General features: G+C 51.0%; 1 protein-coding gene across 1 annotated transcript in view; it reads left to right on the forward strand.

Moving 5' to 3' along the window:
• ZDHHC16 (zDHHC palmitoyltransferase 16) overlaps positions 1 to 17,624 on the forward strand; it is a 41,224-nt gene that overhangs the window by 2,253 nt on the left and 21,347 nt on the right. Inside the window, 6 exon segments of the mRNA XM_082269113.1 lie at positions 152 to 301; positions 303 to 347; positions 1,564 to 1,609; positions 1,612 to 1,651; positions 13,696 to 13,724; positions 16,705 to 16,838. Coding sequence (XP_082125239.1) covers positions 152 to 301; positions 303 to 347; positions 1,564 to 1,609; positions 1,612 to 1,651; positions 13,696 to 13,724; positions 16,705 to 16,838 — 444 coding nt within the window.

Consider the following 17,624-nt stretch of genomic DNA (forward strand, 5'->3'; position numbering starts at 1 on the left):
GACCCGCTCCCTTCATAACCTTCAGCCCGGATAATATGAAAGATGACATTTGGTTGCTATGGGCTCTTTCAGGCTCTTACAATGTACGGAATGGTTCTCCCTGCAGGAGTCGGCTTGCTTCCTCTGATCTCTGCAATCTTTGTCATTTCAGGTGTTTGTCGCTCTGGTGATCATCCTGACCAGCTCCATCGTGCTGATTGTCTACATCTGCGTCCTTCCTCTCATCCTCCAAACCTATTCCACCGAGTGGATCTGCTGGCACATCGCCTACGGCCACTGGAATCTCATCATGATTGTATTCCAATTACTACAAGGCCATCACCACATCTCCCGGATATCCACCACAGGTATCCCATGGTTAAAGAGAACCTGTCACTCCCAATACTGACATACACACCCTGGCAGAATTTATGATTTCTTGGCCATTTTTCAGAGAATATGAATGAGAACACAAAAACTTTTCTTTCACTCATGGTTTAGAGCCGGTTCACACCATTACGACTTGTCAGGCGACTTGGTCAGCCTGGCAAGTCGCGCACCGTCGCGGTCCATTGTGTAGTATAGGACCGGTTCTAATAAGTTGCTCCGACTTAGAAAAAGGGTCCTGTACTACTTCGGGGCGACCTGGAGCGACTTGCATAGACATTCATTTTATGAAGTCTGTGCAAGTCGCGCCGAAGTCGCGGTGCACGCGACTTCACAGGTCGCCCCCGAAGTCGGAGCGACGTAGTGTGAACGGGGTCTTAGTGTTTGGCTGAAACCATTTATTATCAATTAACTGTATCAAATGTAAACATCCCTTGTGACAGTAATAGGCAGAGACATACTCTTTATGGAGGGATCAGGGGTCTATAAAGACCCCAAATCCCTCCTCTGCACTTAAGCATTCAAAACACCAATATTGGCGTTCTTGAATGTTTTTTTTTTCTTAAAAATGGTGCCGATGGTTTTCGAGTAAACAGGAAGTGATGTCATGTCATCGCTTCTGGTTTACTGCTACAAACAGCCAATCAAAGCCGATCCCGGCTTTGCTTGGCTGTCTGGCCAGTCGGCAGATGCGCCAGCTGGCCACTCAAGTCTCCTGGTGGGACAGGAGAGCCCAAGAGAGCTGCGAAAGGTAGCAGGGGCATTGTCCCAATTGTCAGTCTTTTTTTGTTTAAAGCGCAAAAAATAAAAATCGCAGACCAAAAGAAAACGTCTATTTGTGGGGAAAAAAAAGGACATCAATTTTATTTGGGTACAGCGTCGCACGATCGCGTAATTGTCGGTTAAAGTAACGCAGTGCCGAATTCGCAAAATAATGGCCTGGTCATTAAGGGGGTAAAACCTTTCATATCCAGAAGTGTTTTAGGGCCGCCCTGCCTCAGTATATTTACGGATGGGCGGTCCTTAAGTGGTTAAACAAAAAGTGCCAGAAAAAGTCTTTTGTCTTCAATTGGTTGAACAATTGGTGGAAGCTGATTGGTTACTGTGCAGAAATGAGCCTGATTTTGCACTCTCCAGCTTTAGTAAATAAAGCCCCTCACCTGTCTAATTCTTCTCCTCCTTCCTTCTTCTCAGCAGGCTCAGAAACACGTCCCCTCGGTGTCGGTGTGCAGGAAATGCATCGCACCAAACCCGCCCGGACGCACCACTGTAGCATTTGCAATAGGTAAGATGTGCAAAGTTTTTTTTGTATAGATGTAAGCAGTCTTCATTCTCCCACATTTGTGTATTGATAGAGACTCCAAGAATAGGGGGGGTCACCCACCATGGGATTATCCACTACAGAATGTTCCATACCAGCGGGAGACTCCATAACGGGCTGATCTGGGAATTCCAGCTGAGATATTTTTCTATTTTGAAGGGGAAGTCCACCAGGCACATGCAGGAGGGGGGGGTTGGAGGGTGCTTGATGCCCAAAGTGCCCTTTTGTCAAGGCAAAATTTCCGCAACGGCGCCCATAAACAGTATGGCTGCGGGCCGACAGTGCAACTGCACCATTCTTGAAGCCTGCCGGGCTCGAGAAAGTTTGTACATGCTCGGAAGAGTGGGCGCATGCGCAGTGACATAATGGCGCCACCTGGCGCCATTTCTGAAAGTGAGGCACTCGGTCTCGGCGCAGCGACGTTGCCTTGTTGTCACATCAGCACGTAAGACCACACCCCGGACTCCAAAGCCTCTGACTACCCCTTGCGCCATGTCCACAGCCTCTGACCAGACCACCACCTGCACCATGTCTGCAGCCTCTGACCAGACCACCACCTGCACCATGTCTGCAGCCACTGATCACCCCCCTGCACCATGTCCCCAGCCACTGATCACCCCCCTGCGCTATGTCCGCAGCCACTGATCACCCCCCTGCGCTATGTCCGCAGCCACTGATTACCCCCCTGCGCTATGTCCGCAGCCACTGATCACCCCCCTGCGCTATGTCCGCAGCCACTGATCACCCCCCTGCGCTATGTCCGCAGCCACTGATCACCCCCCTGCGCTATGTCCGCAGCCACTGATTACCCCCCTGCGCTATGTCCGCAGCCACTGATTACCCCCCTGCGCTATGTCCGCAGCCACTGATCACCCCCCTGCGCTATGTCCGCAGCCACTGATCACCCCCCTGCGCTATGTCCGCAGCCACTGATCACCCCCCTGCGCTATGTCCGCAGCCACTGATCACCCCCCTGCGCTATGTCCGCAGCCACTGATCACCCCCCTGCGCTATGTCCGCAGCCACTGATCACCCCCCTGCGCTATGTCCGCAGCCACTGATCACCCCCCTGCGCTATGTCCGCAGCCACTGATCACCCCCCTGCGCTATGTCCGCAGCCACTGATCACCCCCCTGCGCTATGTCCGCAGCCACTGATCACCCCCCTGCGCTATGTCCGCAGCCACTGATCACCCCCCTGCGCTATGTCCGCAGCCACTGATCACCCCCCTGCGCTATGTCCGCAGCCACTGATCACCCCCCTGCGCTATGTCCGCAGCCACTGATCACCCCCCTGCGCTATGTCCGCAGCCACTGATCACCCCCCTGCGCTATGTCCGCAGCCACTGATCACCCCCCTGCGCTATGTCCGCAGCCACTGATCACCCCCCTGCGCTATGTCCGCAGCCACTGATCACCCCCCTGCGCTATGTCCGCAGCCACTGATCACCCCCCTGCGCTATGTCCGCAGCCACTGATCACCCCCCTGCGCTATGTCCGCAGCCACTGATCACCCCCCTGCGCTATGTCCGCAGCCACTGATCACCCCCCTGCGCTATGTCCGCAGCCACTGATCACCCCCCTGCGCTATGTCCGCAGCCACTGATCACCCCCCTGCGCTATGTCCGCAGCCACTGATCACCCCCCTGCGCTATGTCCGCAGCCACTGATTACCCCCCTGCGCTATGTCCGCAGCCACTGATCACCCCCCTGCGCTATGTCCGCAGCCACTGATCACCCCCCTGCTCTATGTCCGCAGCCACTGATCACCCCCCTGCGCTATGTCCGCAGCCACTGATCACCCCCCTGCGCTATGTCCGCAGCCACTGATCACCCCCCTGCGCTATGTCCGCAGCCACTGATCACCCCCCTGCTCTATGTCCGCAGCCACTGATCACCCCCCTGCGCTATGTCCGCAGCCACTGATCACCCCCCTGCGCTATGTCCGCAGCCACTGATCACCCCCCTGCGCTATGTCCGCAGCCACTGATCACCCCCCTGCGCTATGTCCGCAGCCACTGATCACCCCCCTGCGCTATGTCCGCAGCCACTGATCACCCCCCTGCGCTATGTCCGCAGCCACTGATCACCCCCCTGCGCTATGTCCGCAGCCACTGATCACCCCCCTGCGCTATGTCCGCAGCCACTGATCACCCCCCTGCGCTATGTCCGCAGCCACTGATCACCCCCCTGCGCTATGTCCGCAGCCACTGATCACCCCCCTGCGCTATGTCCGCAGCCACTGATCACCCCCCTGCGCTATGTCCGCAGCCACTGATCACCCCCCTGCGCTATGTCCGCAGCCACTGATCACCCCCCTGCGCTATGTCCGCAGCCACTGATCACCCCCCTGCGCTATGTCCGCAGCCACTGATCACCCCCCTGCGCTATGTCCGCAGCCACTGATCACCCCCCTGCGCTATGTCCGCAGCCACTGATCACCCCCCTGCGCTATGTCCGCAGCCACTGATCACCCCCCTGCGCTATGTCCGCAGCCACTGATCACCCCCCTGCGCTATGTCCGCAGCCACTGATCACCCCCCTGCGCTATGTCCGCAGCCACTGATCACCCCCCTGCGCTATGTCCGCAGCCACTGATCACCCCCCTGCGCTATGTCCGCAGCCACTGATCACCCCCCTGCGCTATGTCCGCAGCCACTGATCACCCCCCTGCGCTATGTCCGCAGCCACTGATCACCCCCCTGCGCTATGTCCGCAGCCACTGATCACCCCCCTGCGCTATGTCCGCAGCCACTGATCACCCCCCTGCGCTATGTCCGCAGCCACTGATCACCCCCCTGCGCTATGTCCGCAGCCACTGATCACCCCCCCCGCATTATGTCAGGCATTATGGCAGGCCACTTGCTCTAGGGGCACTGGTGCATGCTCACTCCTGAGCCTTGCTTTATGTGTCCATAAGACACACATAGCTGCAGCTCAGCCCCACCCCTCCACTTTCACCTCATTGGCTGACAATAGCAGGAGCCAGTGATTCAGCTGAGGAATGAGAGACCCGGGAGAAGCCCAGCTCTTGTGCACATCACTGGATTGAGAGGAAGTATTGGGGGGTGGGCCTTGCACACATAAGATTTTTTACCTTCATGTATAAGAACACTGCTGTCTCAGCCAATGAGGAATAAAAGACCCGGGAGAAGCCCAGTTCTCATGCACATCATTGGATCGAGAGGGAGTATTGGGGGGGGGGGGGGGGGTATGCATGAAAGTAAAAAATCTTGAGCCTTTAAAACCACTTTATTTGTGTTACTCTGTGTAATGTTTGTGCACAGAGCAGCCCCAATCCTCCTCTTCTGGGCTCCCCTGCTGATGCTCTGGGCTCCACACCCTCCCCTTCCCCATCAAGTGCCCCCAATGCAAGGAACTTGCTATTGGGGCACTCGTGCATGCTCACTCCGGTGGCTTTACCCCGCCGCCTGCTCCCTTGTCACCAGCTTTGATTGACAGCAGCTGGAGCCAATGGCTTTTGCTGTTGTATCTGAGCCAATGAGGAGCGAGAGAGCAAAGGGAGCCCCTACTCTTGTGCACATTGCAGGATCATATTCAGGCTCAGGTCTGCATTTTGGGGGGAAGCTGCAGGCAGAAGGTTTTTTATCCTGCTTCATAGAACACAGTAAGGTTAAAAAAAAAAAAAAAAAAAAAAAAACGTCCTATCTTTAGAACCACTTAAACCTCTTCATGGCCGCTCTATAGCTGAATGATGGCTACAGCGCGGTCACACATTGCTGCACGCCCCCTGTGGCACACATTGACAGAAATCTAAGATTGCTGCGTGCCTTGGACACAGCTGATCACAGATCAGGCTAAAGAGCCAATCATAGTGGCTCTTTATCATGTGATCTGCTATGTCCAATCACAGTGTAGACAGGATTTGCCGGTTATTGGCATTCCTCTCCTCACACTGACAGCGTATGAGGAGAGGAGAGCCGATTACCCCCAAATCCACACGGGGGAAATCTGATTATCTGTGCAGCCCAAATCAGTGCCCACCAGTGCTCACCGGTGCCGCCTATTAGTGATGCCCATCAGTGCCGCCCCCTTTCAGTGCTCACCGGTGCCGCCTATTAGTGATGCCCATCAGTGCCGCCCCCTTTCATTGCTCACCAGTGCCGCCTATTAGTGATGCCCATCAGTGCCGCCCCCTTTCAGTGCTTACCAGTGATGCCCGTCAGTGCCGCCCCCTTTCAGTGCTCACCGGTGCCGCCTATTAGTGATGCCCATCAGTGCCGCCCCCTTTCAGTGCTCACCGGTGCCGCCTATTAGTGATGCCCATCAGTGCCGCCCCCTTTCAGTGCTCACCGGTGCCGCCTATTAGTGATGCCCATCAGTGCCGCCTATTAGTGATGCCCATCGGTGCAGTCTTATCAGTGCAGTCTTATCAGTGCTGCCTATCAGTGCAGTCTCATCAGTGCTGCATATTAGTTTAGTTTAGTGCTGCCTCATTAGTGCACATCAGTGAAGGAGAAAAATGATTATTTAACCACTTACCGACCGCCTGCCGTCGATTTACGTCGGTCCTTTGATGCTAAATACCAGGGTTATGGCAGCTGATAGCAGCCATAACCCCAGTATTTTTTTCAACGGCGGGCGATCGGCTTTCAGATAAGGGTGGTATCAGCGGCGGATTCGCCCTGGGATCACCCTTACGTTGCGGCAGAAGAGGTGCCCCCCCCCCCTTCCCGCCGCATCCCACCAGCAGCAGGGAAAACGATCCGGTCCCGAATCCTCAGAGATAGGAAGTCGAGTGAGGGCACGATGGCCCCCACTCGACTCTATGGTCTTGGAGGACCGGAGCGACGTCAAACGTCATTGACTAGCAACCGGTTTAAAGGGTTTATTTATTTTTTTTCTCTTCTTTTTTAGTGTAGATGTGAGATCTTTTTGACCCCAGATCTCACATTAAAGAGGACCTGTCCTGCTAATTTCTATTACAAGGGATGTTTACATTCCTTGTAATAGGAATAAAAGTGATACATTTTTTTTTTTTGTAAAAATAAAAAATAATAAAATAAATAGGAAAAAAAAAATTAAAGCGCCCTGTCCCCGTTAGCTTGTGCGCAGAGGCGAACGCATACGTAAGTCCCGCCCACATATGTAAACGGTGTTCAAAACAAACGTGAGGTATCGTCGCGATCATTAGAGCCAGAGCAATAATTTGAGTCCTAGACCTCCTCTGTAACTCTAAACTGGTAACCTGTAGACATTTTTAAAGTGCCGCCTATGGGAATTTTGAGTACCAATGTTTGTCGCCATTCCACGCGCGTGCGCAATTTTGAAGCATGACATGTTGGGTTATCTATTTACTTGGTGTAACATTATCTTTCACATTATAGAAAAATAATTGCGCTCACTTTACTGTTTTATTATTTTTTATTTCAAAAAATTGAATTTTTTCCCCAAAAAATTGCATTTGGAAGACCGCTGCGTAAATATGGTGTGATAAAAAATATTGCAGTGATCTCCATTTTATTCTCTATGGTCTCTGCTAAAAAAAAAAAAAAAAAAAAAATATATATATATATATATATATATATATATGTTTGGGGGTTCTAAGTAGTTTTCTAGCAAAAAAAAAAACCTAATTTTAACTTGTAAACAAGTGTCAAAAATAGGTCCGGTCTTAAAGTGGTAAAAAATGGATTAAATTGATAGTTGTAGGGAACTCGTGGTGGGGTAAGAATTTTAACGGATTAACAAATTTTAACATTTTGTTGTGCTCAGTGTAAATAATGCTGGGGGGGGGTTTAATACTACTTCATGCTTGTTTTGTATTTCTACCAAACCACAGGAATCCCTGGCATGCCCTCCTAATACCACCAGCCAATAAAGAGTGAATCCCGTCATTGTCTATCGTCTATTTACAGCACATTAGCCAGAGCTGCATAGATAGAACCAGGGCTTTTTTTCAGCAGGAACGCGGGGGAACGCAGTTCCGGCACCTCCAGGACTGAATGTATGTAATGGCAAGGGGTGCTGGAGGTGTGCTGCAGGGTCTGTTGATGCTGGTTGCTGGGGATCTATTGTCACGGGAGGGAATCTATTATTGCAGGGGGGTCTGTTGCTGGGGAGATCTGTTGTTGCTGGCAGGGGATCTATTGTTGCTAAGGGTGGGTCTTATGTTGCTGGGGGGGTCAGTCATTCCTGGGAGGAATCTACTGTTGAGGAAGAGGTCTTTTGTTGCTTCCAGGGGTCTATTGTTGCTGAGGAAGGGGGTGGTATTTTCTTGTAGCTGGTCCATTGTAGCTGGGGGGGATCTATTCTTCCAGAGGGTCTGCTGATGCTGGCTGCGAGGAGATCTGTTGTTGCTGCTAGGGAGGGGGGTCTGTTGCAGGGGAGATCTGTTGTTGCTGGCAGGGGATCTAGTGTTGCTAAGGGTGTATCTTATGTTGCTGGGGGGGTCAGTCATTTCTGGGAGGGATCTACTGTTGAGGAAGAGGTCTTTTGTTGCTTCCGGGGGTCTATTGTTGCTGAGGAAGGGGGTGGTATTTTCTTGTAGGTGGTCCATTGTTGCTTGGGGGGGGGGATCTATTCTTCCAGAGGGTCTGCTGATGCTGGCTGGGAGGAGATCTGTTGTTGCTGCTAGGGAGGGGGGTCTTTTCTTGTGAGTGGTCCATTGTTGCTGGCTGCAGGGGATCTATTCTACTGCTTTTCTTGTTATCATTACCAAGCTCAATACAAATTAGTTAGTACCACAAATGTTACTGTATTATCTAAAAGGGGTGGTCCTTGGAGGCGGGTAATGGGTGGAACCAAGAAACGGTGCTCGGAGGTGGGTAGGGGCGGAGACGAGGGGTGACTTGAAAAGAGGGAGTTCCTGCACCTATTCTCTGTGAAAAAAAAACCCTGCATAGAACATGTTAGTGACATTAGTCTTCACCCCCTCTGGAGATTTCTATCTGATCTCCTGACTACAGATAGAGATGAGCAGACAGCGGGACTATCGTTTCCTTTTATAGTCAGATGGCCGGTAATCTACTATCATGCTTTCTGGAAATGACAGCAAAAATCCGAACACAGAACATATACACTGGATAGTCACCGGTAAAATATAACGACTAACAAAGAAGAATGTGCAAGATCTACAATGGGTATAGAAAAAAATCCCCCCTCCCCCCCTTTAAAATAATAACATTTTGTTGGTTTGCAGCCTAAAATGAAGACACACACAGTTTTTGTTTTAACCAGCTGTATTTACTCAGTGCAACCTATAACATCCAAGTGAAAGATAATAACACCAACATGTCTGATAAAAACAAAATTAAAAAAACAGAATCACTGATTTGGAGAAAGGATCCCCCCCTTTGTGTCAGAATTTTGTTGGACCGCCTTTTGCTGTAATTGGTGGACATTCACTGCCTTCTCCTCCAACCACTGTGTGTTCATTGGTGGACATTCCAGCCCACCAGAGAGCTTGCCCCTCTTGTGCCTCACTCACCAGAGAGCTTGCCCCTCTTGTGCCTCACTCACCAGAGAGCTTGCCCCTCTTGTGCCTCACTCACCAGAGAGTTTGCCCCTCTTGTGCCTCACTCACCAGAGAGCTTGCCCCTCTTGTGCCTCGCTCACCAGAGAGCTTGCCCCTCTTGTGCCTCGCTCACCAGAGAGCTTGCCCCTCTTGTGCCTCGCTCACCAGAGAGCTCGCCCCTCTTGTGCCTCGCTCACCAGAGAGCTCGCCCCTCTTGTGCCTCGCTCACCAGAGAGCTTGCCCCTCTTGTGCCTCGCTCACCAGAGAGCTTGCCCCTCTTGTGCCTCGCTCACCAGAGAGCTTGCCCCTCTTGTGCCTCGCTCACCAGAGAGCTTGCCCCTCTTGTGCCTCGCTCACCAGAGAGCTTGCCCCTCTTGTGCCTCGCTCACCAGAGAGCTTGCCCCTCTTGTGCCTCGCTCACTAGAGAGCTTGCCCCTCTTGTGCCTCGCTCACCAGAGAGCTTGCCCCTCTTGTGCCTCGCTCACCAGAGAGCTCGCCCCTCTTGTGCCTCGCTCACCAGAGAGCTTGCCCCTCTTGTGCCTCACTCACCAGAGAGCTTGTGCCTCACTCACCAGAGAGCTTGTGCCTCACTCACCAGAGAGCTTGTGCCTCACTCACCAGAGAGCTTGCCCCTCTTGTGCCTCACTCACCAGAGAGCTTGCCCCTCTTGTGCCTCACTCACCAGAGAGCTTGCCCCTCTTGTGCCTCACTCACCAGAGAGCTTGCCCCTCTTGTGCCTCACTCACCAGACGGATTGTGCCTCACTCACCAGAGAGCTTGCCCCTCTTCTGCCTCACTTGTCACCTCCTGTACCATGACCGCATTCTCTGACCACCCCCTGTACCATGACCGCATTCTCTGACCACCTCCTGTACCATGACCGCAGTCTCTGACCACCTCCTGTACCATGACCGCAGTCTCTGACCACCTCCTGTACCATGACCGCAGTCTCTGACCACCTCCTGTACCATGACCGCAGTCTCTGACCACCTCCTGTACCATGACCGCAGTCTCTGACCACCTCCTGTACCATGACCGCAGTCTCTGACCACCTCCTGTACCATGACCGCAGTCTCTGACCACCTCCTGTACCATGACCGCAGTCTCTGACCACCTCCTGTACCATGACCGCAGCCTCTGACCACCCCCTGTACCATGACCGCATTCTCTGACCACCTCCTGTACCATGACCGCAGTCTCTGACCACCTCCTGTACCATGACCGCAGTCTCTGACCACCTCCTGTACCATGACCGCAGTCTCTGACCACCTCCTGTACCATGACCGCAGTCTCTGACCACCTCCTGTACCACGACCGCAGTCTCTGACCACCTCCTGTACCACGACCGCAGTCTCTGACCACCTCCTGTACCACGACCGCAGTCTCTGACCACCTCCTGTACCACGACCGCAGCCTCTGACCACCTCCTGTACCACGACCGCAGCCTCTGACCACCTCCTGTACCACGACCGCAGCCTCTGACCACCTCCTGTACCACGACCGCAGCCTCTGACCACCTCCTGTACCACGACCGCAGTCTCTGACCACCTCCTGTACCATGACCGCAGTGTCTGACCACCTCCTGTACCATGACCGCAGCCTCTGACCACCTCCTGTACCATGACCGCAGCCTCTGACCACCTCCTGTACCATGACCGCAGCCTCTGACCACCTCCTGTACCATGACCGCAGCCTCTGACCACCTCCTGTACCATGACCGCAGCCTCTGACCACCTCCTGTACCATGACCGCAGTCTCTGACCACCTCCTGTACCATGACCGCAGTCTCTGACCACCTCCTGTACCATGACCGCAGTCTCTGACCACCTCTTGTACCATGACCGCAGTCTCTGACCACCTCCTGTACCATGACCGCAGCCTCTGACCACCTCCTGTACCATGACCGCAGTCTCTAACCATCTCAACAATCATCAGATCACTGAAGTGATCATGGTGGTTAGAGTGTTCCTTTAATATCTCTCAGAAGAAGTAAACCTCTGTATACTGATTTCATTTGCTCAACCACTAGTTGTGTTAAATTAGTGTGGGGGGGGGGGGGGGGGGCGGCGCGGGAAGGGCGCGGTGGCGTTTTATTACTTAGATACCTTAACTATAATATATATTTTATATGCAGTCCGAGAACATTTCTCTACACTGAATGTGGCCCAGAGAAGCTAAAAGATTGGACACCCATGGATTAGATCAAAGGGATGAACTAAACCTTTTTCTGACACTTGTTGCTTACAAGAAAAATCTGTATTTTTTGCTAGAAAATTACTTAGAACCCCCAAATATTATACCTTTATTTCTCTGTCGCTCATTGACAGACGTAGTCCTCGTTGATTAATAACAACTCGGGTTATGCTGCCCTCTACAGGAGTAGGACTAGACAGGAAAGAAAACGTTTTGGCCACACCCTAGGGGCAGTCCCAGAGGGTATATCCTCTCACTTCCTGCTACAGCAAATCAGTTTTTTTCTGTCTAGTTAGGAGTAAGGACCTAGATACCTTGCTAGGATCTTCGGTCCTGGCAGGATTTTTTTCTTAGAAGATTTTTAGACAGCTTTTTTCTCCAGTGTTCCTGTGAGATCTTCAAGCAAGAAAGCTGAACTGGGCGACGGGCTGGATGTTGAGATCCGGTGGTCACCCCAGTTCAGCCTACGAGCGCGTGCAGGCCATAGCTCCGCGCTGGGTCGGCTGCGACATAGTCCCACTGGACGGGGACTGACCCTGCGAGTTAAAAGTCTCGCTGAAACGCCAAAGACCATGAGTCACGGCGTCCGTATTGGTCGACAGCCCTCCCACCCCGGTGGAGAGGGGTACTGTCAGGAGTTGGCACCCGCCTGGTTCCGGTATGGTGAGTAGTATGTTCCCCCTTTTCCCCCTGACGGGTTTTGTGGTGAACGCGGGCCCCTCTCTGAAATGGTAAGGATGGGTCTCCCCTCTATCCTATAACATGGCACAGATCCCCCTATTTGAGTGTGATTTTTGTGAACAAGAAACCAGGAGGCTTGGTTTGGGAGCTGACAATCTAATGTCATTTCAAAACTGTAAAGATGACTGAAGTCAGTGGCAGTACTAGAATATTACTGTGGTAGCATAAGGTATCCTACCTGTCAGAGGTGTTCACAGGGCGATGTCTATGCATGTATAACTGCAGTCCAGATCGCATTCCTCCAGCAAGGGCAGGCACGGACCGCATGCGGCCCACCAGAGTCCGGTACCGCCGGCCAGGCTGATCACTATCCAGGGTGAAGTTTGGGGGGCCGATGCACTCCCACAGGCTGCTAGGCCGTATACAGCATCCCGCAGGCCGCCGCTAAGCCGCCGCTATCCTAACAGGCCGCCGCCATTTTCTTGCAGAGCACACAAGGCCACCATATTGGCGTAGCCTCGTGTCTCCAACATGGGGGCGGCCATGTTTGAGGTGACCAAACACCTCATGGAGCCAGGGGGAGGCGCCGGTAGGCGTGTTAAGGGGCGGAGCCGCCTCCTTTATGTAAACATATGAGATCGTCTCTCATCGCCGGCGCTCCTTCCTCACACAGACACTGCAGTGTGAGGAAGGAGGGGGAGCCGACAGCCGCTGGGGACACAGAGACATGTAATCAGGGCACTGATCACCAGTGCCCTGATTACTAAAGGTAAAAAAACCACACACATTGCCCCCCCATCAGTGCCATCAGTGCCCCCATCAATGCCCACAATCAGTGCCCATAGTGCTGCCAGTCAGTGCCCATCAGTGCCTGCTCATCTAGGCACTGATGAGCACTGACTGGCAGCACTATGGGCACTGAGGGTGGGCACTGATGGTGCTGCCCATCAGTGCTCATCAGTGCCACCCATCAGTGTCCATCAGTGCCCATCAGTGCCGCCTCTCAGTGCCGCCTATCAGTGCTGCCTATCAGTGCTAATCAGTGCGGCATATTAGTGCCACCTCATCAGTGCCCATCAGTGCAGCCTATCAGTGCCGCCTCATCAGCGCACATCAGTGAGGGAGAAAAAAATTTACTCGCAGAAAATAAGAAAAACTTTTTTTTTTTTTTCAAAATTTTCTGTCTTTTTTCTTTTTTTTTGTAAAAAATAAAAAACCCAGAGATGATTAAATACCACCAAAAGAAAGCTCTATTTGTGTGAAAAAAATGATAAAAATTTCATATGGGTACAGTGTACCATGACCGCGCAATTGTCAGTCAAAGTGTGACAGCGCTGAAAGCTGAAAATTGGCCTGGATGGGAAGGGGGTTTAAGTGCACAGAAGGCAAGTGGTTAATGAATTTTAAAAAACAAAACCGTAAAGTTAGCCCAATATTTTTGTATAATGTAAAAGATGATGTTACGCAGAGAATCGTGATCTTTATTCTAAGCAAAAAAAAAGTTGTGATTCCTATTGTATCCAGAATCGCGCAGCTCTAACAGGGGTGTTCACATAATTCCAATATTTACTATAAAAGGTATTTAGATTCAGATATCATTTTATTTTATTTTATAGAAGGTCCACCTTCGAGTGCTAATGGCTGTTCTCTCTCCACAGGTGTATTCTTAAAATGGATCATCATTGTCGTATCCTTTCACTGGTAAAACATTTATTGTAGGAGGCCTGCGAGGATAGAAATCTGGCGGCTGCTATTCATCTTGGATTCACTTTCTAGTCACTGACCTAAAGACGAATGTGCGGGATGGGAGCCCAGACTTTGCACGCTTTACTTGCTGCATGCTTGTTGCAGGTCATCAACTCAGCAAATAGTAAGACAAGGACAGGAATGACAAACCCCGAAATTTTCATTCTTTATATACACTATTGTCAAAAGTATTGGGACACCTGTCTATACACGAACTTTAGCCCCCGGAAAGGATTTGCACCCTTCCTGACCGGACCCTATTTTGCGATTCGGCACTGCGTTACTTTAACGGACAATTGCGCGGTCGTGCGATGCTGCACCCAAACGAAATTTACGTCCTTTTTTTTCCCCCACAAATAGAGCTTTCTTTTGATGGTATTTGATTACCTATGCAATGTTTAAATGTTTTTATTTTTTGCGCTATAAACAAAAAAAGAGCGACAATTTTGAAAAAAAAAAAAACAATATTTTTCACCTTTTTGTTTATGACATTCTCAAAAAAAAAATTAAAAATCAAAATTTCTTAACATTTTAAGCCAATTCGTATTCTGCTACATATTTTTGGCAAAAAAATCGCAATAAGCGTACAAAAGTTATTGCGTCTACTAACTACAGGAAAGATTTATATCTTTTTTTTTTTTTTTTTTTTTTTTTTACTAGTAATGGCGGCGATATGCGATTTTTTTTTTTTTTTTTTTTTTTTTTTTTTTTTGTGGGACTGCAACACTGTGGCGGACAGATCGGACCCCTAACTGACATTTTTTACACTTTTGGGGTTACCAGTGACATTACTACAGTAATCAGTGGTATAAATATGCACTGTTACTGTAATAATGATACTGGCAGATAAGGGGTTAACAGTATGGGTGTTCAAGGGGTTAAATGTGTCCCTAGGGGCGTGATTCTAACTGGGGGGGGTGTGGCTAGTGAAGTAACCACAGAGACATGCGATCCTATATAGCAGGATCGCATGTCTCTGTGATCACTTCAGTGAGAAGTACGGATGGCTGTGTTTTACCATCAGCCGTCCGTCCTTCTCTGACAGCGGGGGAAGATCGCGAGTGGCCGGCGGGCATCGGAGTCGCATTTCACACGCACTGGCTTCCCCGCTGAGGAGCGGGGGGCGGGAGCGCGCCACTGGCAGCGCGCACTCGCCCCCTAGAGTCTCCTGAGCGAACGACGTAGTACTACACAGGAGCGGCTGCCTGCCGCAGTAAATCTGCAGTGGGCGGTCGTCAAGTGGTTAAAGTGTACGTCCACCCTAAAACTAAAATCCCGGCATAGACATCCAGGATCTAACACTAACCTGTCTAGAAGAAATATATATATATATATATATATATATATATATATACCTTTTGAAGCCGATCTGATCCAGTCTCCAGGGGCGGAACATCTGCAGAGGACACGGCCGACAACGGCTGTGAAATGAATGGGAGTGACGTCACCCATAGACTTACTATGGGGTTTCCGTTGTCGGCTGTGTCCCCTGCACCCGCCTCCACAGCGAAGCTGCAGCTGATAGCTCAGTGTGGGATCGGGTCGGATCGACTTTATAAAAAGGTAAGTATACTGATTTCTTCTTTACAGGGCTAGATAGGTTAGTGTTAGATTGTGGATGTCTGTAGATGCAGGGATTTTAGTGTTAATGTGGACTTTTTTTTAATGGACTTTTCCTTTAGGAGTTCCCTTCACTGGAATTAAGGTGCCAAGCCCAACCCATAAAAAACAACCCCACACCATAATCCTCCCCTCACCAAATGATTTGGACCAGTGCACAAGGCAAGGTCCATAAGCCCCGGTTCACACTTGTGCGTGTGCGGGGTTCACATGTAATATCGGAGCGCACTGCTCCAACATTACATGCGATCGGCTGTGCGGTGCGAGTTTAGCCATACAGTTTGTATGGCTAAATTCGCACCGCAGCCGCACCAAACACGCACAGGGACCCTTTTTGGCAGCCGCATCAGGATTGGATCGCACAGCGGTTCACACTTGTGCGATCCGATCCTGTGCGAACTGCACGATCGCACTGCGATATGCAATCAAACTGGGGGTGTCGTTAACATTACATTGACACCCCCAGCGTATCGCATATGGCAGTGTGAACTGCCGGGGGTGCGTGTGCGATGCGGGAACAGGCTGCGGATTCGCAGCCTTCCCACATTGCATAAATGTGAACCGAGGCTAAAGACATGGATGAGCGAGTTTGGGGTGGAGGAACTTGACTGTCCTGACCTCAACCCCATAGAACACCTTTGGGATGAATTAGAGGGCAGACTGCGAGCCAGGCCTTCTTGTCCAACATCAGTTCCTGGCCTCACAAATGTGCTTCTTGAAGAATGGTCAAACATTCCCATAGACACACTCCTAAACCTTGTGGACAGCCTTCCCAGAAGAGTTGAAGCTGTTATAGCTGCAAAGGGTGGGCCAACTCAATATTGAACCCTACGGACTAAGACTGGGATGCCATTAAAGTTCATGTGTGTGTAAAGGCAGGCGTCCCAATACTTTTGGTAATGTAGTGAATCTGCCATAACTCGCAGCATCAATATGTACTGACTGTGACTAATGGCAGACAATAGCACATCAGTGCTCTGTGTGGGGGGTAATAATTCGGGTTTTGCTGAAACAAGCATGTGGGAAGGGAGGCTATAAAGGTATTTTAACATTGCTAAGGCTCCATGCTCACTGGGCATCTATCCCCGATGCATGAGGTTCTGGCATTTAGGGCACAGGTGCACAATTCAGCCACGACGTGGAAAAATAGCTTTTGCCATCCTCTGCTGAATTTTCCTGGAACTTCTGGAAAATCCTATTTACACCTGGTGGTTATATTGGGGATTGCGGCTATTGAGGACAGTAGTCAGTAGCATGTGTCTTCTCTGAGACTGAGGATCCTTAACTTGCTGACATCACAGCGTGGCTCAATAACTGTGTTGGCCATTACAACCATCGCTACTTCTTCTCCTTCTGCCTTTTCATGACCATGGGCTGCATCTACTGCAGCATCAGCAGCCGTGTCATGTTCCGTGATGCCTACGCCGCCGTTGAGGTGAGATTATCACGGGGGGGGGGGGGGGGGAGAGCCGTCTGATGCAGAGGGGCATTATTGTCTTTAATACAGGGGTCTCCAAACTTTATAAACAAAGGACCAATTTGCTGCCCTTCAGACTTTAGGGGGGCTGGACTGTGGCCAATGGGAGAAACAAAATGTCCTGGCGTCAGTGTGAGTAAACATTGCCCTGTCATTGGTATCAGTGGGAGGAATAGTGCCCCATCATTGGTTTCCGTGGGAGGAATAGTGCCCCATCATTGGTGTAAGTGGGAGGAATAGTGCCCCATCATTGGTTTCCCGGGGGAGTAATAGTGACCCGTCATTGGTATCAGTGGGAGGAATAGTGCCCCGTGATTGGTATCAGTGGAGGAATAGTGCCCCATCATTGGTATCAATTGGAGGAATAGTGCCCCATAATTGGTGTCAGTGGGAGGAATAATGCCTCATCATTGGTGTCAGTGGGAGGAATAATGCCTCATCATTGGTGTCAGTGGGAGGAATAGTGCCTCATCATTGGTGTCAGTGGGAGGAATAGTGCCCCATCATTGGTGTCAGTGGGAGGAATAGTGCCCCATCATTGGTGTCAGTGAAAGGAATAGTGCCCATCATTGGTTTCCGTGGGAGGAATAGTGTCCCATCATTGGTGTCAGTGAAAGGAATAGTGCCCATCATTGGTTTCCGTGGGAGGAATAGTGCCTCATTGTTGGTGTCAGTGGCAAGAACTATGCCCCACTGTTGCTGACAGTGGGGGAGAATAAGGACCTAAGGGCCAGATAAAAGAAA

The sequence above is a fragment of the Pelophylax lessonae genome (assembly GCF_965119305.1).
Source record: "Pelophylax lessonae genome assembly, chromosome: 9".
Classification (NCBI taxonomy): domain Eukaryota; kingdom Metazoa; phylum Chordata; class Amphibia; order Anura; family Ranidae; genus Pelophylax; species Pelophylax lessonae.